Source organism: Nuphar pumila, chromosome 1 (genome assembly GCF_984573655.1).
Source record: "Nuphar pumila chromosome 1, dmNupPumi1.hap1.1, whole genome shotgun sequence".
Lineage (NCBI taxonomy): Eukaryota > Viridiplantae > Streptophyta > Magnoliopsida > Nymphaeales > Nymphaeaceae > Nuphar > Nuphar pumila.
The window spans coordinates 176,789,291-176,815,417 of record NC_143249.1 but is presented as its reverse complement, the minus strand read 5'-3'; the positions used below and the strand labels follow the sequence as shown (position 1 = coordinate 176,815,417).

General features: G+C 38.0%; 1 protein-coding gene across 1 annotated transcript; it reads left to right on the top strand.

Moving 5' to 3' along the window:
* Positions 1–6,330: 6,330 nt before the first annotated feature.
* On the top strand, positions 6,331–24,673 carry LOC149851383 (protein LOWER TEMPERATURE 1-like). Its single transcript, XM_090014873.1, has 6 exons — positions 6,331–6,441; positions 10,878–10,923; positions 19,004–19,127; positions 19,608–19,684; positions 24,021–24,109; positions 24,253–24,673. The coding sequence occupies exons 1-6, from the start codon at positions 6,364–6,366 to the stop codon at positions 24,352–24,354; spliced, it is 516 nt and encodes a 171-aa protein (XP_089870999.1). The 5' UTR covers positions 6,331–6,363; the 3' UTR covers positions 24,355–24,673.
* The last annotated feature ends 1,454 nt before the right edge of the window (positions 24,674–26,127 follow it).

Here is a 26,127-nt window from a genome sequence, read left to right as displayed (position 1 = left end):
TCCATATTTTCCTGTTAAAGCAAATATTTTTGGGATATGCACTTGCTGATGTACGAATAAGATGAAATAACATAACATGGAGGAAAATTCACGAGTTAGCTGATTTATGTATTGCATCTGTTCTTACAGCTAACAATCCTGTGAGTTCAGTTTAATTTTTCAGCTATTTTCTTTACACTTTGTAGTGGTATTGTGATTGTGAAATTGGTGTGACCTTTTTTATTGGCAACAAACCATATTTTAAGAATTCTGCCATAACCTTTGTTGTTTGAATGATTTTAACTGTATTTTGAAATTATACACCTTGTTGCATTGACAATTTGCTTCAGAACCATGCAGTATCATGGATCTATTGTAGTATTGGATGGGTGTCCGCAAGTATCACTTATTGTGAATGCCATCTTTCTGTTATAGAACACTTGTTTCCTTGTATAGCATTTTTCTTTTCTCCTCACATGCTCTGCTCATGCTTGTAATCATCTTTCGTGAGGTTTGGATGAATTATCTAGATACAACCTTAACAGTTCCTGTCCTATAATAGAAGGCCACCGTGCATGTTGGCGTAATGTTTCTTATCATCTCAATGTTTTCATTGAACCATCAGATAGGGAATAGATAATTCGAACTGATTCTCTGTTGGGACTCTGATAAGAGCACTGCATCAAAGCCATAAGTGATCTGGATGATGAGAAACCCCAGAAAGGACAACCAATTACTCATGAATGGAGTGGTGCGTAGAAATGAGAGTCTGAATAATATGTTATTGTTGGAAGTCGTGAAAAATCTGGGTTTAACAAAAAAATATTGCCAACTTAATCTTCTTGCCAAATGACCTTATAGATCGCCAATCGAGCTCGCGGAGCTATTGACGCCACACATGCCAATTGGTTGATGGTATGTGTAAGAGGACAGTGGTTTTGAAGCTTAATTTATTATTTTGATCATGAAGCTTACGCTCCAACGCCTCGAGGGTTACGCTTTGCTTCATAACATGCTCAACGCCTCGCTTCGCCTCATCGCATTTAACAACCTTGCATGGAAATAATAATTAGAATATGTTAAACATGATTTAACTGTTAGATTCTGCTTTTGGAACTTAGAATCTATATAAATCAAGTTTGTACCACTTGGTACAATACCACCATAAAGCACCATACATATATATAGTAATCATAAAGTTTTGTAGAAGCACCTACTCCCACTTAATAAAGGCTCTGATTTTTTCAAAATTGTGATTTTTTTTTGTTGATCACTCCCCATAGATATGATCTAAGAGCATCATTTAGTAGAAAACAAGTTTTAGATCATGTGATTATGGCATACATGTGGTTTTTGTAAGATATTAAAAAATCAATGGCTCATAATGTACCAAAATTCCATTACTTAAAAAAACTATTGTTATGTCCAAAAAAACATGATCCAATATATGATTTCTATTGAATAAACTATGTCAAGTACATCTATAAGGTTTGATTGAGAATATGCGTGCTTAGGGGTTTTCAGATTTTTCAAAACTATTGTCCTATGGATGTATCAATTTGCTAGGAGATTACACTTAGATCATTTTTTTTTTTGAGAAAAAGATGATTTTTAAGTATTAAATATTTTTTAAATTTATAAACCACTGATTTTTTAATCTTATAAAAACCTAACTTGGTGTTTCGATTCCTATAAAACCAAGCATCACATCTTTATGATCAGATTTTAGAAAAAAGTTTAAACAATCTTTCCAATGCTTGGTAGGCACAAAAACTGTCAGGCACCTACCCATTACTATATGTATATATATAGGGGGGGGGTTAGCCCAGTCCTGCCTCCCCCAAACAGTTTTTTTTTTTTTTTTAAAGCCCAATCCTGATTCCATATGAAATAGTTTTGTATTCATTTTTTTAGCCCAGTCCTAGCCCAGCCCTGACTGCAGCAAATAGTTTGATTTGTCCATATGAAATAGATTTTTATTAATAATTGTAGCCATTTTTTAGTTTATTTAAAAAAAAAGAAATACGGGGGCGCTGCCCCCGAACTCCCGACTATCACACCAATTTTTTTTTCTACACCCATGTTTGCGCCCCCCCCCCCCCCCCCCCCTTGAATCCTAGCTACGCCACCGTATATAACTAGGTGATGTTGTGAGAAAGCGAGAGTCCTTAAAGGAAAGTATCATCTACTGCTTTAAATGGTTGTCAAATGGATAGGTAACATGTACTTGAAGCAAATTAAATATAGATTTAATTTAAAAGAAATTTTTGGATGGCTATGGAAGGAAAGGCTTAACTGACAAACTAAATATAAAAACTAAAAGTTGAACGACATATTGAAGGAAAACTTTAGTTGGCAAATTAAATCTGAATTTATTAAAAAGACAATTCTAGATGCTTATTAAAGGAAAAGCTTAAATCTTGATTCCGCAAATTAAATCTGAATTTGTTGCATGGAGTCCATTAATAAAACCAAACAATATCTAATTAATTTTATTTTGAAAATTTTAAAAACAGAACATCTCATTGGCTACAAACATGGGCTTTGGTCATCTAGATCTCAGTGGCCTTCCAAGAGATTGGGACTTATATATATATATATATATATATATATATATATATATATATATATAGAGAGAGAGAGAGAGAGAGAGAGAGAGAGAGAGAGATGGGTAGGTGCAAAATTGATACGTGCTAAATAGGTTTTTATACCCTTTTCGTGTTTTTGTCGCATTTCTGACACTATAAATGTGTTGGACATGGTTGATTTACGAGAAATCCACACCTGAATCTTGTATTTTTTATGAAAAAAATGATATTTGGAGCCTCACAGTTTACAAAGTTTTTAAGTGAGTTGATTTTTCAAATCTTATAAAAACCAACCCATGTGTCAGAATCAAACACTTCAAGAGTTGATCTTTATAAAATCAAGTACATAGATCATAGTACTGGCGGCATTTAAAAAAAAAAAAAAAAAAAAAAAAAACTCTGAAAAAGTCAATTCTTATATAGATATATATCAGTTTTAGCCCTTAGCCAAGCCTCAATCAAATAACAATTTGTATGGAATCTGCATTTTGTTGCTGTGAACTCTCATGTGATTGGCTGGGGGGCACGTAAAGGATCAGATTGGTCAGTTAAGCGATCATTGGTCCCCTCTAGAAAATGACCCCCTCAAAATGCGTTGATTTCCATGTGAAACTCTTCCATATAAGAAAAACACGTCTTTTTAGGTTTTTTTATTTTTCATGTTATTCCTTAACAAAGTGACATTTTGGAGAAAAGTGGGCCATTTTCCTAAAGGGGATGAAACAAACTATCTCCATGACAATTATATAATAAGGTTTGCATAATAAATAAAAAAAAGAAAAGCATCTTTTTTTTTTTTTAAAGGCAAGCTGGGGTTAGGCTGGGTTTTGAACCTACAACGTCCCATCACAAAGAGACATGCACTGACAGCTCATTTCAATCGAGCACCGTTGTGACAAGAAAAATCTTTACTGAGAACCAGGTCACTTAACGGGCTCGCCTCAGTGCAAGGTAATACTCTAGGGGTGGCAATCAGGTCAGGTTGGCGGGTGAGCTGGTCGGCACACCTCAACACGAACCCAAACCGTTTATTAAATGGGTCAGCTATGGCAAACACGAACCTGACCCATTTATAAAACGGGTAACCTGAGACAGTTAACCCTTTTAATACATGGGTCAGGTTGAGTAAACAGGTTGGTGGGTTAGCGGGCGGGTTGGTGGGTAAACGGGGACAGAAAACATGAAAGGTAATGGAGGTTAAAATCAAAACCCATGTGGGGATGGTCCGGATGGAGGCGGGGATAGAGGGCAGAATTTTGAGACGAGGCAGGGGTGGAAACCTTGTCCCCCGCCCCACTCGGGCCGACTGCCATTCCTACCAACAAGCCGTTAAGTTGCATGTGCTTGTAACACTTGCAACTTAACGAGGTGGGCCATGTAAGGCATGGTGGTTGTGGTGTCTCACTTGGGGTTTACCTTGCTTCGGTGAGGGTTCTTCGTCGTAAAAAAAAAAAAAATCTGAATGGATTGAGTACCTGATGGAACCAATTCATTTACCACGTGTGATCCAAAATGCCACAGTAGGATCCGGTACTATAGAAACTGGGTTTTTCGTTACCTGAATACAAGTGAAAATCAGTGCTTATATATAAAGAGTGCATCTGATAAGGGTTTGGACTTGATTAACTTGGATTAGGTTGCGAGCCATGTTGAGTTATTTGGATCTGAACCAGATTTGATGAGGCTGGATCTAGTTAGGCAGGTTTTCTATGCTTCGAATCACCCCGATTTCACCGTTCACTTTCTTGTTCATCCACGATGCTCGATGGTCATGACCCGATGAACCCATTATGACCTTACCAGGAAGAGAAACATGCAACTTAACAGGGTCAGGTTCGGGTTCGGGTTCGGGTTCAGTTTGAGCCCCACAGGTGTAGATGGATTTGTTGTGGTACGTACACTTTCAATGTGCAATGTTATTACACTTATTTTTTATTTTGTTTAGAGGAAAGAAAACATGATCCTCTATCTTAAGGATGTCCATAGTTGCTTTGCATTTCCCCACAACAATATGATAGAACTTTAGATATGACCTGGGCCCCACACCAGATCCAACATTGAACCACATGTTGTAGAAAATATTTTTTCCTGCAACATAAATCACAATTTTGGGTGACAATGTTGCTGACTAACATAAAGATGATTAAAATATTTTTAAAAGATTTATATTTTTTAAAATACATGGTTATGTTTTTGTAAATATATCTTTTAACTTAAAACTTTATGTACCATTTTTTTTTTTTGAATATTCTGTTAGCACTCTTCCCCCGTTGTAGATTAGACTACATCCCGAAAGGCATATTCGATCATAACGATCTCAAACACAATGTTAAAAGTTAAAAATAATAATTTCTCTAAAGATTTTCAACTTTTTGAATATTTTTCGAGTTTTTTTTGGCAAAATCTCAAAAAAATATAAAAATCAAATAATCTCTAAAGATATACAATTTTTTAAAATTTAAATAAAAATAAATTAATTACAGAATTTTTTTTCTGTTCAGTAAATCGAACGGCTCAGATGTAACCAAAAAAAAAAAAAATGCCGCCCCTAGAGACCTCCCCCTTGTGCCCCGTAGTACTCTCTCTCTCTCTCTTGCTTAGACACATTACCCCATATAATGCACCTTTCAGTATAGGAGTTACATAATAATAGGGTGCTCCCGGTGCACCTACTAGTAGCAGATTTAATTTTTTCTATATTTTCTTAATTTTTTTGTTGATAGATATTATCTACAAGTATTGTTTAGTAGAAAACAAGTTTTGTATCATGAGATTATAGCATACATATGGGTTTTTTAAGACCTTTAGAAATCAACGGCTTAGAATGTATCAAAATTTCATGACTTAAAATTCCTATTTTTATGTCCAAAAACATTATTAAAAAAATCTTTTTTTATGTTAAAAAACATGATCAAAAGCATTATTTCTATGTAGAATACGTAAGGTCTGATTGAGGAGATGCAACCTACAACTATGATTTCTAGTATGTGAGAGTAGTGCTCCCGGAGCACCGTGCATGACTCTTTGAAGTTTTTTTCAATATCCCAGCTAAATTGGATTCAGGTCAACAAATTGAATTGGACCTATGTTGGAGTTTAGATGCGATCCAATTTATTTGCAGCTTTTACTATGAAATTTTTTACTTTGGCCTTCTTTTTACCGGATTCAGTATCATCGACTCGGATTCATAATCTATTTCATACTATGTCACATGGACACGTCATTTTGTCTGTGTGTCCCTTATGACATGCACAGACACACGTTTTCTGGCATGAACGGTCTTTATTTTAATATTTGTAGTAATTTTATTTCAATGTAAACCATTCTTAATGTTAAAATATTTTGTTTTATTGATTAAAAAGTTAAAAACTTCTGTGTCCGCGTGTCCCAGTCCCATGTCCTAAAGTCCACGAATCATTGTGACATAGATTGCATGAAGCTTATATTCTAAATTGGAATCCGCCTGTGTCCGATCCCAAAGAGAGACTTAAAGGTGGCCACAGGGAGGGGCTGCCCGTTGGGGTTCGAGTACCCGACTAGAATCGGGTCCAGGCCCGAATAAAGTTGGGCCGGACCCACGTGCAAAATGCACAGGGCACGACAAGCCAGACTCATTAACTGGGTCGGACTTAAAGGTTCCGTTCCAACCCGAGCCCGATTGTAACTGGGTCGGGCCGGGCTCCGGCCCGATGTCCACCCCTAGGCATACTTCGTCTTCTATAAATACGAGTGGGGTAGGAGTCTAGACAAGACTACAGGAGAGAGAGAGAGAGCGTGGGGGGTTGGCGGGAAAACGATGGCGGGAGCCGGTCCTCATCTGAAGGATCTCCCCTCTCGAGGCCTCTTCTCCTCGCCCGCTCTATGTTCTAGCATGGTTCTCTCTCTCTCTCGATTGTCTTTCTTTCGCGATCTAAGACCCTAAAGTTTTCTTTGTTCTTATGGCACAATCCATTACCGATTTTTTTTTCCTTTTTTTTATGACTGGAATTTCTCTGATTGGATGCGATTTACGAGTATGACATTCTCATCTGAATTCAATCTAATTTCGGTCGCCCTAACATGCGATCGTGTGAAAATTTGCAAGATGTTAGGGTTTATCTCCGCATGTTTCTGATATTGCTTTCATTCTCATCCTTTTTTCCAGAGAAAATGGCTATGGGTGTTTCCATGCAATGTTTACGTCACTGTTAGTAAAACACTTGGTTAGTTTGTGCGTGAGTAATGATTTCTGAAATGGTTTATAGAAGGGATTGTTGCCTTTCCCATGCGAAGATTTTATTTTTCCCAGTTTATTGTTGTAGTTGTGTGAAGCGGATTGAACGTGATTGGGTTGTTACATTTTGAAAAGTTGGTTGTGAGTGGTGGGGTGGGGGTGAGGGAGAGGTGATTGTTTTATAACGAATAGCAATCGGACCATGTATGCGCAGAAACTCCTATCTGCGATGGACTTATCGAACTCGCATTGAATGAGATAGTAGCATTTACTTTTTTTTTTCTTCCCTCAGTTGTGCTGCATATTGTGTAGTGTGATATAATTTTTTTTGTTTTATCTTTTTGTCTTCCAGTTTAATATGACATGCTTTTTTGTTGCATCAAAGAGTTAGTGTTGTAATTGCTATAATTGTGATAGTAATCGCTAGTGTAATGTGCCTTAGACTTTCTGTGCATATTTAAAGTGTAATATAGCTACAACTAGGAATACTTACAAACCGTCAATCATGGATGTAGAAGTTAAATCTCTATGTTTAAGTTTATCAAGCTAAACCTCTATCTTTAAGTCTACCTCACAGTCCATGATAAAGGTCAAACAGTCAAAGTAGCCAAGTGGCAAAGTTGAGATTGAAACTCTTTTATTTTAAGTTTGTCTTTAATTGTTGTGTTCCTATTTTGGTAAGGTAGGATTCATCTTGCATAGATAAGTTCACGCTAGAATTGCTTTAATTGTGATGGTACTTTCGAGATTTCCCCTTAGGATTGGAGAAAAATCTTTAGAAGCAGCTTGCATGACTGATTATTGCTTTCCTATTTTTGTTTTTCTCTGACTTCTTCACATGCTAAGGTTAGCACCTTACTGGCAATGATTATGCCTTGTCTAAGAAAGACTTGTTTTTGGAGATTAGGTGGCTGGGTCACGATCTCCATGTTGCAAGACTAAGGAAAGCATAAAGAGTGCAAGAGCTATATAAAAAATCATAACTCTTCACCATCCAATTACCATATACTTTTGCATTTCATGCCTTTGTCTTTATGATTTCTTGATCATAACAATAATAATGTATTGAAGTATTATGTTTAGTTGGGTGCTGGTAAAAACTTATAATATGCTACATCTAGTATGCTACAGATAGGACAAAAGATTGATCAAGATTCAAGGCATGCTTCGACTGATAATAAGAAGAAATATCCATCTAATAACAAAGAACGTTTGGTGAATTGTGTTTGCACCAAAATTAGATTATGATTAGCGACATAGAGGGCAGTCCAATGATCAAGAAAGTTTGTTAGTGGTTCCTCTGTTTAGTCTCCTATTTGGACATATAACACAAGATTGCAGGTTTATCACCAACAATTTTGCATGGACATCCCTTGTATGAAGGGACATATGAAGCCTCTTAGGTTGATGTTTATCTATTTATATTCTTTAGATCCCTTTGACAATTTATTGATGTGTGTCAAAGCTGCTATATCAAATTTATCAATGTTTTACATTAAAACATGAGCTTATAAATGTAATGGTTGTTTGCTTTGTTTTCTAGCTAGATATACAATATTGTTTGCAATTGGCACTTGAAATCTTAATCTAGTTGTTGGTTTTTCAATCATGCTGCGATATATCTAGTTGTAGATGCAATTGGAATGAATTTTAGATGGCAACCTAAAAGTCTCTTGCTTATCCTTACTAGTTAGGGGTGGAGATCGGGTTGGTCCGATCCGGGGCCTACAGGACTGATCCGTACTTATACTAGAACCCAACCAAACCCAGTTATAATCAGGATCGGGCTGGACTCTGGCCGAGCCCTTTAGGCCCCGACCATTTAAACGGGTCGAGCTTGTTAGACCGTACAATTTTTGCAAGTGGTCCAGGTTTGTTTATCGTATCAGGCTAGGTTGGGATTAACTTTTGTCGGCCTAGGCTGCAAAATGCAGCCCAAGCTTGGCCCATCATGCATCGGGTACCCAACAACCCATCAGGTAGCTGTCTTGATGTCCATCTCTATTACTAGTTTTCACATATAGCATATTTGTTTAAAAATAATACTATGTATAGCTTAAAAAGTTATAAGCCTCATTTGTATAAGGGAGAAGGATAAGTGTGAGTTCTAGTAATGTAAATGTTATGCAAACAACGAACAAATAAGAAGCAAACCGCAAGATAAACAAAAGAAAGAAACAAGAGAAGACATGAGATTTACGTGGTTCCACACTCAAACCTACATCCATGGGCAAAGGTGGAACAAAAATCCACTAGCAAGATGTGAGGAAATAAAATGGCGAGATATAGAGTAAGGGTGGCCATCAGGCAGGGCTCAGGCTTCGGGTACCCGGCACAAATCGGGTCGGGCTGAAATTTTCAGCCCAGACTCGAATAAAGTCGGGCCGGGCCCATGTGCAAAATGCATACCCGACGAGCCTGACCTGAGACTGAGCCTGATTATAACTGGGTTGGGCTGGGCTTGGGCCTGTTGGGCCCTAACGGGCCGACCCAACCCGACCTGATGTCCACCCCTATATATAGAGCTCTCAAAACCTAAATCCCTAATACATCTGAAAATTATCATATCCGACTCCAAAAGGAGGTGGCTATATATATGAAAAGGGAACAAAACCTGAGTCATTTAGATAAGGAGAAATTACTAAATAGGATGGGCCCATACAGCTTCACCCTCGAGAGAGGTTTGTGGTGGGCTCTGGGCTTTAGCCTATTGGCCCAAGCGGCGAAGCCTTTCGTGACCACTATAAACCTCATTGAAAATTCTCATGTATGATCTCCAAAATATTTTTGAATCAGGTCATGGATTGCAACAGATCCAGAATTCAAGATACCCACAACAAAACAAAGGGAAATGATCTTGTAGGGAAGAGGGAAAGGTGGTCCCTTCTGCACTAGAAGTCATATAGTGGTGGAGAGGATATTGAAAAGAATGGATACAGACAAATATATCAATGTGTTTATCCTGATAGCCTTAATTAATGTTGTTCTATTTGTTGAAATCATCTTATCAATTTATCACCATCACCCTCATCCAAACTATAGCTATTGTTGTTACATTTGGATTGATAGATTCTGTATGGTATTATGGATTTGTGGATGTATGTGTAGTGGTGGACCTTTGAATTACCACTGTGATCTATAATTTAAGAGGGGTGGTGCCTTCAATCATGCACCTTTACCAAGAAAATATCATCTGTGGTTCGATGTAACTGAGCTGAATTATAAATGTGCAAGTCTTGTTGGAATGGTGTATCCAGAATCCTGAAATGTTGTACAGTAGCCGTTAGTGCTTGAGAAAACGTGATGTTTCGTATGTTACAATTTTTGTTCAGATATTTCCTTAGAGTTTGTCAGTTTCATTGTATTGTTTTTCCTTGGAGATGTATTATTGGTTTTGATTTATCTTCCGATTAGTGTATCAGGTTAGGTACGCTATGGGTAGCTGGGCACCCAAGCCGAGATGGGCCAGATTTGGGCTCACGTATGCAGCTTGAAGCCCAATAAGTGTGAGGCCCCACCCAGCCTGTCTAGTAAATGGGCCAGTCCTGGGCAGGGCTAAATGATATCCCAATGGTGCATAGCCTGGTCTGGACCATTTATTGGTCCGACTTAATGGGCCGGAGGGACCCACCTGGGACTCAGCCCGATAAGACCCATGTGCGGCCTGTTGGGCAGAATACAGGTCGGGCTGCACTGGCCTGATGTCCACCTCTACATCCAATATGGAGCATGTGATTGGTGATTTTTTGGTTATTCTTTGACTATTTGAAGGAGACAGCAACAAATTTGGTTGGTTTCTCAAATTGGAATTTACAGCCTCATATCATGGTTTACTTCAGGATATGAATAATGCATGCTTATTGAAACATTACTTTCTGCTTTATCTGGCATGTTTGGATTTCATATATAGGGGTGAACTGTGAAGTGCTTGAATTTATGAGTGTTGTGCATGTGAGCCCTAACATTTTGTGGTTATCAAGCTTGATTCCTCATGCATATGGTCTCAGTTTGCAAGGTCATACATCATTAGTATTTTCTTCCTAATATGCTTGATGTAGCCAAATTATTTTCTCTAACATCCTGGAACTTTGATGTAGGGTGGTTTGTGTGCATATGTATGTGACAAGGGCACGTCTCCACCTGGTACAGTACATTATGTTTCATAATTTTGTAATCCTTTTTTTATGCGGACACAAAAACAATTTGTTTATTATTTATTTGATGTTCATTTTAATACATCTACATGGTAAAAAAAATATTCAACTGTTCTTGTTCCACCTGATTTCTCCGCAGTTTGAGGCTCGATTCAACAGCCTTTGGCAAACTAGTGGTGCAAGTCCTGGAACACATTATTATTATGTTGAAATTAGACAAATAAAGCATGTGGTCATCAAGTAGAAATATTACCCTATAAAACCTCCGGCTGAATTTGTGTCCATAATGAAATCATAAATCACTAAAAGTTGTTAACCAAAGAAGCTGGAAAACAGAACAAGGTACATTGATCACACCTCAATGTTGTGATAATTCAAGGCGTATTGGTGAATGAGCAAGTATGCTTTTGGTTGAAAATTTTGAAAGTTCAAACATGCAACTCGGTAGTTGTGAAAAAACAAAGAAAATTTAATTGCTTTACCAATATTGTACATCCTAATAAAAATTTCCAGCTCTATATCTCCTGTTCTGTTATATAGAGTTTGAAAGGTTTGCATCAGAGTTACCGGAAGCGCCTAGCTAAAAGGGGAAGCGCGCTTCCCCGAAGCGCGATTCGGAAGCGCGAAACGTCGCGCTTCCGAAGCGTGGGGGGAAGCGTCCCCCTTTTTTGGGAAGCGCGCTTCCCTTTAATGGGGGACTCGTTTCCCTTTAATGGGGGACGCGCTTCCCTTTAATGGGAAGCGCGCTTCCCCCACGCTTCCTCCACGCTTCCCCCATGCTTCCCCCTCGCTTCCCCCACGCTTCCCCCACGCTTCCCCCTCGCTTCCCCCTCGCTTCCCCTGTTTTTTCAAATTTTTTGTATTTTTTATTTTTTATTTTTATTTTTTTCGCTTCCCCCTCGCTTCCGAGACGCTTCCTGGGTCGCTTCTGAGACGCTTCCTAGGTCGCTTCCGAGACGCTTCCCGAATCGCTCCTAAGTGGTCCCACGCTTCCCCGCTTCCTAAAATTTTGAAAGTGCCTCGCTTCCCGCTCCCGCTTCCCGCTCCCGCTTCCCGCTCCCGCTTCCTCAACTGGCAACCATGGTTTGCATGTCATCATGTCCTTTAAAAAGTTGCCTTCTTAGCATGGTGAAGTTCAAGCTGTAAACCCATCATGATTTGCCTTGTTATGTGATTTCTTGTGATTTTTTTAGCTTTTAAGTCTGCACTTGAAAAATATCATGGTGAAAAGTTTATGTTGGTTTTACCTTTGTTTTTTAACTTTGCTTTCTGCAAACCTTGTATTTTTTTATTGTTAAGAAAAATATTTGGAAAAGAATTCGGGATAAGCAAAAAAGGTTATTGCCTTAGAAAGCATACTGGTTATTACTCTTGCCCATTGTTATCATTGTCAAAATGAAACATTCAGGTTGACAGCCTCCCCGTTTAGGGGTTTCTTGTAAACAACAATCTGCAAAAGACACTTTCTTTATAGTAAGCAAAAGAGAAGGTTAGAAATAGTAAACAATTCTTTGGGTAACTTTCAGTCTATGTCAGGTGCGGGTGCGGCGATGCTGCACTTTTAAAAAATTTGGGTGCAGTATATATATATATATATATATATATATATATATATATATATATATATATATATATATATATAAAGGCTCGGTAGGCCCACTCCTTCCCTTCCTGCCCTGTCCCATCCCGTCACTTCTGGAGCCCCAGGCCCATTCTCGGGCCCTTTCCCCTCTCTCTCTCTCCCTTTCCCCTTCTCTCTCTCTCTCTCCCTCCCTCCCTCGTTCATCCCCTGTCTTTCTCGTTCTTCTCGTTTGAGGGGAAGACTCTCTCTCTCTCTCTTCCCTTCTCTCTTCTCGTTCTTCCCTATTGAGGGAACAGAGGAGAAGACTCTCTCTCTCTCTCTCTCTTCCCCTCTCTTTCTCGTTCTTCTCGATTAAGGGGGGTGAGAGGGGAAGTCCCTCTATGTGTGTGTGTGCGTGCCTGCTGAGCCCGGGCTCAATTCAGTCCGTTGACTGGAGCCCTTACGAGCTGGGCTGGATCAAGCTCGGTACCTGACACGAGTTGGGTTCGAGCAAGGTCAGTCCTGGCTCGGGTCTAGCTCGAACCCGACTTGTGACCGAATTCATTTTGAACAAAAATAACCCTGGGTGTGGGTTGACTGCACCCAGGGTTTATTGACCACATCGAGTGCCACACCCGCATCTGCATCTGCACCCACGCCTATTTTGGCTAGTCCATGTGACATTAGCTTTTGGTCTAAAACCTTTGGGTCTTTAATCTGTTTTACATTGACATGTTTTGATTTGCTGTATCAAGAGTTCTGATATTCTAGCATAATCATCTTGGGTTAAAACCTCTTTATATGTGATCCAGTTGTGCATCTTTTCTTGCAACGACTGTCATGTTTCAAATCTGCTTCACATGGTTCCTTCCACGAATTTCTTGTTCATTGCCTCTCACAAAGATATGGACATGAACTGTGACTCAATACGAGCTTGAGATGTTTTTTATTTTGCAAAATTTTCAAATATAGGACATGAGGACTGTGTTTTTTATTACTTAAATTTTTTTTTGATATTTTAATATATAAAATATATTTATGATTCAGAATATTATAAAAATCCTATTTAAAGTAATAAAGTAATCTCCATACTTTTCATGGGCGTGTCACACATCTGGGTTCTATTGTATCACTAGATGGCCAAAAAAAGCATGTCCCTCTACTATTAATATTGTTATTGTTGTTGTTGTTGTTTGGAGACTTCAGGGGATGGGGTTTTTGAGTGAACTCAATTGCTGTGCTGGCCAAACCCAAGGGTGTCTGGTAAGGTCAGGTGGTATGACCCTGAACCTAGTAGAGAAGTTCAAATGGTTTTCTTTATTTCAGTTCAAAACAGGCATGGAGGGTCGATAATTAAGCTTTCTGTTTCGTTTCTTCAATAGACTCGGAGTGGTCCTTGAGTTGGAATATTCAAAATGAACTGTGGTTGCAAAATTGAAGGACCCATGGAGGAATTATAAATATTGAAGATACATGTTCCCATATCAGCGCATGATACTTCCAGAAACGGTGCCTTTGTATGAAAGGCATTTCTTATTGTCTTGTGTAATATATGGGCCCTAAGATGGTAGTTGGAATAGTCTGGATCTGGGGCTACTTCCTTGGGACTGAATATCGGCAGTTACTGTTGAATTCGGTATAAATAGTTCATGCCTCATTGTCTATACTTTGTAGGGTGTCATGCACTTAATTGTGGACGTTTGAGCATTTAGAAATTCCTTTTTTCTTTTGAAAAATTGATAGGATCTTGCAGTTGAATCACTCATGCTTTGCATGGGCTGTGTTTGTGTCTCAGAGAATAGTGACAGTAAGGGGGAGAGGGAGGTGAAAAACATAAGAAAAACAAGCAAATCCCACAAGAGTTTATTGTACATGAAGAAAAAGATGACAAGGGGGCCGTCACTAGTGTCAACACACATCAGGAATCTTGAGTACATGTCTTGGATGAAAAAGGATCAAGCATTAGTTACCTATATCACATTCACGCTCTCAAGAGGTTTTCAAATGTATCTCTGATGATTGCATCGCTATGGAGCTCTGGGCATGGCTTGCCCCGTCATATTCTTAAATATTAGAGTCGCACATCATGTTTCTCAAGAAGGAATTCCATGAATTGAAGAAAGGTTCGATAAGTGTCCTCTATGTAGTCAAAAGCGTTAGGTGGTGCCTAGTTGTTGGTGGACCCCTAAAAAGACTAGTTGGGGACTAGGCAGGACTAGGCGTACCTTAATTAAAAAAACAAAAAAACATGCAAATGAACTGCTAAAATTAGTAACAAACATGTATGCAACATAAAATCAATCACCAATAAGTAAAACATAAAAAAAAACATGTCAAACATTACAAAGCCTTCTCAAATATTAAAAACAATTGAAGAAGCAAAACAAGCAACTATCAACAAATACCATACAACAACAACAACAACAACTACGCCTTCATCCCAAAACAATTGGGGTTGGCGATATGAACCAAAAAAAGAAAATCATTCTGGGTCTTCCACATGAATCCTTCTCCTCCAATCATTTCTATCCAATGCCATGTCCTCGGTGAGGTTCAAAGCATTCATATCCTTTCCTATCATCTCCATCCAAGTCTTCTTAGGCCTACCCCGACCTCTTTTAACTAATACATTTTCCCATTTCTCCATCCTTCTAACTGGAGCATCATTAGGCCTTCGCCGAATATGTCCAAACCACCGTAAACGATTCTCTCTCATCTTATTTTCAATGGATGCAACGTCTACCTTCTTACGTATCTCCTCGTTTCGAATCTTATCTTTTATTGTATTTCCACACATCCATTTAAGCATACGCATCTCAGTTACACTCATTTTTTGAATATGATGTCTCTTGGCAACCCAACATTCCGTACCATATAATAAAGCGAGCCTAATTGTCGTCCTATAAAACTTTTCCTTCAACCGCAATGGCATTCTACGATCGCACAACACTCCAGTTGCACTTTTCCATTTCATCCTCCCAACCTTTATCCTATGATTTACATCTCCATTAATTTCTCCATACTTTTGAATGATAGATCCCAAATATTTGAAACAGTCATCCACCAGCATTTCTTGCTCACCAAGCTTCACTACACTCCCATCACTGCTTCGTTGCTTACTAAACCGACATTTCATATATTTTGTCTTACTCTTACTCAACTTAAAACCTCTTGCTTCCAATGTCTGTCTCCATAATTCTAACTTAGCATTAACCCCAACTCTAGACTCATTAATCAAAACAATATCATCAACAAACAACATACACCACGACACATTTTCTTGAATTGATCTCGTAAGCTCATCCATCACTATAGCAAATAGGAAAGGGCTTAATGCAGATCCTTGATGTAACCCAACCGTTATAGGAAAATTGGTTGTTACCCCTCCACAAGTGCGAACATTGGTTACTACTCCTTCGTACGTATCTTTAATTATACTAATGCACTTGAGAGAAACACCTTTATTCATCATTGTCCACTAGAGAACATCCCTAGGTAATCTATCGTATGCCTTTTCCAAATCAATAAAAACCACATGCAAATCTTTGTTCCTCTCTCTATATCTCTCAATAAGTTGTCTAAGAAGATGTATAGCTTTCATAGTTGATCTTTCAGGCATAAAACCAAATTGATTCTCCGATATCATGACAACCTTCCTCAACCTATACTCAATCACCCTCAAGTTTCATAGTATGACTCTCGAGTTTTATACCACGATAGTTTGTGCAATGTTGTATATCACCCTTATTCTTATATAGAGGCACCAAAGTATTCTTCTTCCACTCATTAGGCATTTTATTTGTCCGCCAAATCTTGTTAAAAAGATTTGTCAACCATTCTAAACCTTTCTCACCCAAGCATTTTCAAGCTTCGATAGGTATACCATCTGGGCCAACTGCCCTTCTTGATTTCATTTTATTCAAAGCCTCTGCAATTTCTTTCTTTTGAATCTTGAGCATGAAGTCATGATTCATCTCATGAAAAGGAATGGAGAAGTCTCAAAGATCCTGAGCATGACTTTCATTAAATAGCTTATCAAAATAATCTTTTCATCTCTCCTTAATCTCCTCATCTTTGACTAAAACCGTTTGCGTTTCATCTTTGATATATCGAACCATACCCAAATCCCTCGATTTCCTATCTCTCATCTTTGCAAGCCTATAAATATCCTTCTCGCCCTCTTTGGTATCCAACTTGTCATAAACCTCCTTGTATACCTTATCCCTCGCATTTCGAACTACTTTTTTAGCTTCCTTCTTTGCTATCATATACTTATCCAAATTCTCATTATCACGACTCTTAGATTTCTATAACTCTCTTTTAACCTTAATAGCTAATTTTACATCTTCGTTCTACCATGATGTATCTTTACCTAGCGGTGCACCGCCTTTAGGCTCACCCAATACCTCCTTAGCCACCTTTCTCATGCCACCCGCTATCTTATTCCACATTGATTTTGAATCCTCCTCGAGACACCAATCAACTTCCTTAACTACCTGCTCTACAAACATTCCTTGTTTAGCTCATTTCAGTGCCCACCACTTAATTCTAGGATCTATCTTGTGTCTATCCCTTTTGCGGCTTTTTCTAATTCTAAGATCTAAAATTAAGACTCTATGTTGTGTAACTACACTTTCTCCCGGTATAACCTTACAATCAATGCAATAACCCCTATCTCTCTTTCTAAGTAAGAAAAAATCTATCTGACTCGTATTAACCTCACTTTTAAATATTACTAGGTGAGACTCCCTTTTCCTAAACCAAGTGTTTGCTAAGATCATATCATAGGACAAACCAAAATCTAAAATCCTTTCTCCACTTTCGTTTCTTTCTCATATACCATAGCCTCCATGGATACTCTCAAATCCATCCGTACTAATGCCTACATGTCCATTAAGGTCACCGCCGATGAAAAACTTTTCTTCATAAGATATCTCTTGTACTACTCCATCTAAATTTTCTCAAAATTGATGCTTAATGAATTATCTAAACCTATTTGAGGTGCATAAACACTAATAATATTAATAATATCCGTACTTAATACTAATTTAATAAGTAAAATCCTATCACCCTTCCTACGGACCTCAACTACATTATCTATAAACTCACGACTAATAACAATCCCTACTCCATTCCTATTCTTATTTATTCCTGTATACCAAATCTTATATCCCCAAGGTTCTATCACTTTTGCTTTCTCACCTACCCATTTGTTCTTTTGTGGACATAAAATATCCATCTTTCTCCTACACATAACATCTACTAACTCTACCAACTTACCAGTTAAAGACCCTATGTTCCAAGTGGCTAACCTAATTTTATGGTCTTGAACTATCTTCTTTACCCCCACCCGTCCAACAAAGTGAGGGAACCCTTGCCTATTTGACACCACACCCGGGCGCCGGTGTGCCACGTCACTTCTGGGCGACGACCTAGCAACCCTTGCCCATTTATCACTTCCTCCTGGCCTATAGAGTACAACGCGTCGCTCAATAGGGAACGCCCCAACGAAATTCTCATATTGGTTCATATTCATAGGGTGTAACTAAGTTTTTATGTTGGCTGTCACTGGCCTACCGCAACCCTCCTTCTTTATCCGGGCTTGGGACCGACAGTGTATAACTAAACAGTTATACACATGCGGAGTTCGAAGACAACTGTTAAGAATGGGATTCAAACCCATGCCCTTTCGGACCAGTGCTAAAACTAACAACGAACATGTATCCAACATAAAATGAATCAACAAGACAACAACAAATTCACGAAGCATAAGATATTGCTATCGTCAAGCATAGTAAACATGTTAATGATATTATACAAAACCTGCCCAAATATTATTAATACCAACAACAAAGATGTATCAAACATAAAACTAATCAACAAATGCACAAAGTACTAAATACCTCTACTGTGCGTGAAGCATAGCTGCATAGTAAACCTGTTACATAATACTACAAAACCCTTCCCAAAAATTAAGAAGAATTGAATAAGCAAGCAAATAATTGTCAATATCAACAAAAGCTATGCAATTTAAACATAATCTGAATTCTTAAAATAAAGTACAAAGCACTAAATACCTCTACCATGGTCCGTGAAGAGTCAAGAAAAATACCTTTGTACTTTTTATTTCCTATTGATATGATGTTTGGGAAACTTGATAAACAAACACACGTGTGCTTGGGATTTATGGATTATTTTTTTACCTGGAAAAGGAAGGTCACATAAACATAAACATGGAGAATGTACTCTTTTTTTTGTTACATTTAAGTTTTCATATGTGCGCATCTGTTTTCACTCTGCAATTTCAGCTACAAAGCATTCTTACCATTTCTATACCAGAAACCCTGGTTTGAGCTGAAAAAGCATGATTGTTGGTTTATATGTGTGTGTATGAGTGTGCTGCATGTGTGCGCATGTTTGTAAATCAGATTCAGTGTTTTAGTGGTAAAATTCTTCTGAGGATTATATTTGATAATATAGTATAATTAATTGTTTACTGTTTGTTCAGTGGATCAAGTGATAAGGACAGACCAGACAAATATATTGATCAGATCTCTTATACTGAAGAAACAGAAGGGTGATTTAAAGGAAATAAAGATGAGAACTGTAACTGAAGGTACAAAGGGCAAAAGGTACCGACCAGCATCTGTGTGTGTTACGACAACGGCCCACTCAATATATTATCTTATTCTAGATGGAGTACAAGTGTTTCATGGGGTTTGACTCCACATATTCAAGAATAGGTGACAACATATAAGATTGAACTAATTTCCTATAATTGGAACCCTCCCTCTAATGAGCAAATCAACACTCTGCTGTATATCTGTTCAGTATTTCTCCAGATCAAGCTCAGCCAACGATAGTTGTGAGAATGCTCTGCCTATCAACTGACTGATCCTTTGACTTATAAGTGTCATCAGATAGAAGGCTCAGGTGGTTTAGCAATAAAATATGATTGAAAAAATTGATGGAACTCCACCCACATGCCTGCAGATGTTGGGATCATTCTCATATTAATTATTTTCTTTTTTTGTTTTTGATTTGATGAGGAATGATTTCTTTTTGTTTTTGGATGATTTTCAAAGCATTCTATATCTGTTTTTTATCTCCAGATTGGCTGAACGAGGGGTTGATAAGCCATCAGCAAAGAGAGCCAACAAGACCAATGTTTCGAGCAGTCAATGGAGAGGTAAAATTATGATTTCTTTGATCGGTTTAAGATTCCTATGCCTCCAATTGTTTACTCATCTTTGTCCTTTTTTGGAGTCAGAGTAAGCGCATCAAATAAATCTATCAATTTGCAATATGCATCTTGCTATCTTATTAGGTTAAGAGTTTTGGGTTAACGCATTTGTGTTGTTATTTGTTTCTGTTTTTTGTCCTTGTTATTGTGTGCTTTTTAACCCCATCGTTAACATAATTTACTATGTGATTGCATATGATTCACTGAAAATGAGAAAATGGCATTTAGGAAAGGCAAATCTTTAAAGCAAGAAGCTGTAGTGACTCAGTACCAGGAATATGCAGTGCACACAAAGAAAAAAGATGGGGCTGGTTGTGGGGCATGTGTCATCCAACTAATGCACCGTTTAGTGAACTTAATCACTTGTCCATTACACTAATTATGTGTTAGGAGTTGTATACCAATTAGATTATATAAACATGGGAGTTACAAAATGTACATGTGGAACACTGAACAGTTAATTCTCGATACCACATATGCTGCAAGTGATAGTTATTTCCCTCTCAACTATAAACATGGGCGCTCGACCTTAATAAAATGAATGGTGAGATTGAGTGAGATGTTTGATAGATAACTCTGCTACCTGATCCTTGGCTTCATTAGATTTTGCCTGTTAGAATCAGGAAGCTAGCCACTCTGTGAATCTTTTGTAGAAAGTAAAGACAAACCCATGTAGTGTGTTGCTTGGTCATGGGTTATGTGCTTCCTAGGATCAATTGTCCATTATAAGGAGAGTTCCCTTCAACTATTGAGGATGTCTGAATCCATGTTTCAGGTTTTAGTATTTCCCTTCAAAGGTTAAGGTGGTTCCACTATTTAATTTGGTTTTTATGGCATCTGTAAATTTCTTTGCAAAATTTTAGTGAGTTCCATTTATGAAGGTTAAAATATCTTGCGTATAATTCATTGGAAATGCATTTAATATTTTGCGCAGTCTGTTGTTTTTAAATTAAAGGGAAAATTCCATTTAGGTGACAGCCTTTTGCCCTAATTCCAAATATGGGTCTCATGTTTCTGCAATTCAAAATATGGGCCAAACTTTTCCTGAAAACAGTCAAATGCGGACCTCAGTTTGGCATCCATCATATTAGAAAAAGTGAGTCCTATTTGGTTTCTTGTATTGTCCCTTGAAAATCCACATTCATCCTAGTAAAAAAAAAGTTAAACGGTTTGAACTCGTAATGATGAAGGCCACTGTTGTAATTTGGCTTGTGATTTAACCTGAGTTAAAGGACAACAATAAATGCAGGCCCTTGTTTGACAGTTTCCAGGATAAGTTGGCCCATATTTCGAATTTCAGAAATGTGTGGCCCATATTTGGAATTAGGGGCGAAACATTGGCCCCTAAATGGACTTTTTTTCTGGCATTTACCGCTAGTTATTTTCATTCCAGTGAATGATTGTTTTTATCTAAGGTATGCTTATTGCTTTGTATGCTTGTATTCTTGCAAATCATAGTCTATCTGTATAGTTGCTAGCAGGGAAGTAAGAAAATCTTTTATAAGTTTTCATGGCAAGAATCTATAACTTCTATATTTGTCTAGATATTATGTTTAAAAAGGATCAATGACTCAGCTTACTTGATCTTGTATATTAGCTATTATCATATACTATGATAATCTTAGGTCTTCTTACGTAAGCATTTGAAACATCTTAAACGCTTGCCACATCACTTCTAGATTCTGCTTTCCTCAATGAACTTGGTCTAAACGTGTAATGTACAAATTGCAAATATGGACACTTTTGGATATGAGTTTTTCAACAATATTTTGTGATAGAAATAGAATCATGATGCGATCACAATATTTTCATTTTGAATTCTTTTTTAAATACATTCTAATTTTAAATGCCATGTGTGTGAACAAGTTATATAAATCTTTCTCGTTATCAAATTTCAAATAACATGGTGCTTTACATGAGTTATCATCATGTAAAGTTTGCAAAATGCAAGGTGCATTTGTTGACCATATGTTGGGATGTTACCAAGGGAATGAAACATGCCATAATAGTAAGACCTATTGTTTGTTTTGTTGTGTTTCATAAAGAAAATACATCTACATATTTCTCTTCCTTTTGCTCTAAGCTAGACCTTACTATCCCTGTTCCTGGTAGACACCCTATTACATTGTGAGGGTTACCACAACAATATTATTATTTTTACTTTCCAGTCAATCATTCATAAGATTTGGCAGACAAATAAGATGCCTAATGAGTGGATGAAAAGTACTTTGGTGCCTCTATATAAGAATAAGGGTGATATACAAGATTGCACAAACTATCGTGGTATAAAACTCATGAGTCATACTATGAAACTTTGGGAGAGGGTGATTGAGTATAGGTTGAGGAAGGTTGTCATGATATCGGAGAATCAATTTGGTTTTATGTTTGAAAGATCAACTATGGAAGCTATACATCTTCTTAGACAACTTATTGAGAGATATAGAGAGAGGAACAAAGATTTGGATATGGTTTTTATTGATTTGGAGAAGTCATACGATAGAGTACCTAGGGATGTTCTCTGGTGGACAATGATGAATAACGGTGTTTCTCTCAAGTACATTAGTATAATTAAAGATATGTACGAAGGAGTAGTAACCAATGTCCGCACTTTGTGGAGGGGTGACAACCAATTTTTCTATAACGGTTGGGTTACATCAAGGATCTGCATTAAGCCCTTTCCTATTTGCTATAGTGATGGATGAGCTTACGAGATCAATTCAAGAAAATGTGCCGTGGTGTATGTTGTTTGCTGATGATATTGTTTTGATTGATGAGTCTAGAGTTGGGGTTAATGCTAAGTTAGAATTATGGAGACAGACATGGGAAGCAAGAGGTTTTAAGTTGAGTAAGAGTAAGACAAAATATATGGAATGTCGGTTTAGTAAGCAACGAAGTAGTGATGAGAGTGTAGTGAAGCTTGGTGAGCAAGAAATACCGGTGGGTGACTGTTTCAAATATTTGAGATCTATCATTCAAAAGTATGGAGAAATTGATGGAGATGTAAATCATAGGATAAAGGTTGGGTGGATGAAATGGAAAAGTGCAACTGGAGTGTTGTGCGATCGTAGAATGCCATTGCGGTTGAAGAGAAAGTTTTATAGGACGACAATTAGGCCCGCTTTACTATATGGTACGGAATGTTGGGCTGCCAAGCGACGTCATATTCAAAAAATGAGTGTAGCTGAAATGCGTATGCTTAGATGGATGTGTGAAAATACAATAAAAGATAAGATTTGAAACTAGGAGATACGTAAGAAGGTAGGCGTTGCATCCATTGAAAATAAGATGAGAGAGAATCGTTTACGGTGGTTTGGACATATTCGGCGAAGGCCTAATGATGCTCCAGTTAGAAGGATGGAGAAATGGGAAAATATATTAGTTAAAAGAGGTCGGGGTAGGCCTAAGAAGACTTGGATGAAGATGATAGGAAATGATATGAATGCTTTAAACCTCACTGAGGACATGACATTGGATAAAAATGATTGGAGGAGAAGGATTCATGGGAAAGACCCATAATGATTTTCTTTTTTGATTCATATCGCCGACCCCAATTGTTTTGGGATGAAGGCGTAGTTGTTGTTGTTGTTGTTGTAGTCAATCATTCACTATTGAATGACTGACTGAGCACCGAAATCCTGCTGTGAGTGGTCTGTATACAAAGTATCTTCAGCCCCCTCTACAACCTCTAATTGGATTCCTGTGGTGAATGTAAAATATCTTTGATTACACACACACCACCACCACCATACTATCTAATAGAAAATCGCCAGTGCAGTCTGATCCTTTAGATATGGTTAGTTATCAACTTATCATGGTTCATTTATTAGGAAACACACTTTCCATGTGGTTATTTCTATGTAAAAGCTCAATATCTTTCATCGTGAACTTCTGGTGCATTGTTTGTGATTGATTTTGAAGTTCTCACATGATCTAAAACACAAAGTGTGTAGATCGTATCTGTAGGGTTTGATCTGCGAAATATTCAGTAAAATGTAAAATGGACTGATGGATCTACTACAGTATGATACTATTGATGGTAGCAAATGTTCACTCAGACACACACAAATACATAACGCGTATATGTGATGCTGTTCATGTCCACGGCTTTTAGTACACATGGAGTTCGACAAACTATTATTGTGCCCCCATGTATTGTAGTGCTTGTAAGCAGTGCTTGCTTGTTACTTGCCTGGTAGGACTATGATACCCTTATTGGAATATCTGTTTGAAAAGCTTCTGTTTGTATCTTATTCGGTATTCTTATGAGCGGGTTTTCCTGAAGGGAACGAGCTAGAGGATTTGCAGAGTATGACTGTGGAAAGACTCCGTTCTCTTTTGAAAAACAAGGGTTTGTCAACTAAAGGCAAAAAGGTAAGCGCACATTGACACTTTAGTTTTCCATGTTTCTGAATTTGGTGGAGAGAGAGAGAGAGAGAGAGAGAGAGAGAGAGAGAGAGAGAGAGAGAGAGAGAGAGGTATGTTGTGTGGGGGTAACAACCTTTGTTCATGTACAGGATGAACTTGTTGAACGCCTGATGGACTTTGAAAGGAGAAAATCTGGAGCATCCAGGAATAAATCGGGGGAAGAAGCTTCAAAAGGCAAACTTTCTGAGTAGCGAGCTTTCTGCTAATTCAAGTTTTGATTTCCTTTGATGGTCAAAGGGATAGTTCTGTGAGAAGAATTTTGTAACATCGGTTGCTTATTGCATGCTGTTGTAATTATTTGTTTTACTCGATCTATAAATCCTGAAGTGGCTAATTTTACCGCTGAAGATAGTTTCTTTGTAGCCCTAGTACCTGCTATCCTGATTTTGTCTCCGGCATTTGTTCATAAAACAGTTGGTTGCCTGATGAGCCATGATCTTATTTTTGACTAGTAGATTGTGGCTTTAATTTGATTTTATGATAAAGGGAATCATGATCTTGCTGTGTAAGTTATTTATGACTTGGTTTTATAGAGTAATATTAACATTTCTAGCCCCGATGGGGTTTGGCGCAGTGGGGTTAGGTATAGCCCATCAGACGAATGGGCCCTTGGGGCGAGGCCTAGCCTCAAAGTTTTATACTTTCATAAGACAACCCGGCTGAGCCAGCACAACCAGGTCTTCTCAGCCTAAGATGTAGTTTCTTCAAGAAATAAAACAGGAAATATTTTAATTATTTGGTTGGTGTTTTTTTTTGATATACAAGATGGGGTTAGGCAGGCCCCTACCTGTTCATTGATGAAAAGAGAAACATTAAAGTCTTGAAGGGAGGGAGACCAATTAGGAGGTTACAATGATACCTGGGCGTCCTCTTCCTTGGATATGGTTATTCAAAATCCGAACCAAATTGCATCTGGAGCTTTCAATTATAATATGATGACTGTCATCCAACTGATCTGAAATTTTGGGCCAAAGATTCCATCCTGTTCTCAATAGAGGCATAGCACAAATCCTGCCATGAAGAATCTCTCTAGGTGGTTTCTAATTTTTTAACAAACCATCCGATGCTGGATATAGAGAATATAAAAGTTAATTTTTAGCCATGCTCTTGGAGGAGGAAGCCAGCAACCTGTAGCCTGCCATCTGAGTGCAATTGGATGTTGGCTGTCCTTAAACACCTTTAAGACCTACTTACCAACTGTATGGACTATGGAGCCAAACTGATACAATCTGAGTTGAACTTTCCTTGGTGGTTCAAAAATTTGTTTTGTTCCTAAGAATCCAGATTTCCAAATACTACATGGAAATCCAAAACCCATGCAGTGTTGATTTTTTTTTTTTTTTTAAATCTAAAAAACCATTGCTTCCCCATATAATTAGTTCAGTTAACAGTTGAAGATGGGGAATTCTCCATCTACCAGAAAAGCACACCACAAGTTTCTGTATTCGCCTACTTATAGGGCTGCCAAAAGGCAAATGCATACCCCACCCAGGTGGTTTCTCATGTGGTAAGTGGGGTCCTTTGTCAAGCTGAAGGCCTAGGATCGAATCCCTCTGCCACATGGGACGGCTGTTGTTCTGGTAAGGGGCTGCCTAACCCCAGCTTGCCTCCTTTGTGAGTAGAGCAAGATTTACCATGGGTCATATATAAGCAGAGGTTGGTAAATTTCCCATGGGTCACACCAAAAGAGGCTAGACTTACCATCACCAACTTGCCATTTAGCACCCTTAATAACTACTTTGTAGACCCCGTTTTAAACTCTTCCAACCCCATAAAGGTTGATAGCATAGTGGCCAAACTCGTCCTTGGCAATTCCTCGGCAGGTGTTACTATCGGCAAATCGTAATTAATCCCCAAAAAATCAGCCAACCTCGGCAAATCGTGATTAATCGATAAAATAAAAAAGCATGATTAATGGGCATAAAAATCTCTATTCACACCTTGACAATGCAAAAGCTGGAATT

Bases quoted from the DNA above. Each gene is read 5' to 3' on its own strand.
- LOC149851383 (XM_090014873.1), top strand. From the start codon at position 6,364: ATGGCGGGAGCCGGTCCTCATCTGAAGGATCTCCCCTCTCGAGGCCTC. The intron at 6,442-10,877 runs GTTCTCTCTCTC...ACTTTGATGTAG, and splicing joins CCGCTCTATGTTCTAGCATG to GGTGGTTTGTGTGCATATGT. The intron at 24,110-24,252 runs GTAAGCGCACAT...GTTCATGTACAG, and splicing joins TGTCAACTAAAGGCAAAAAG to GATGAACTTGTTGAACGCCT.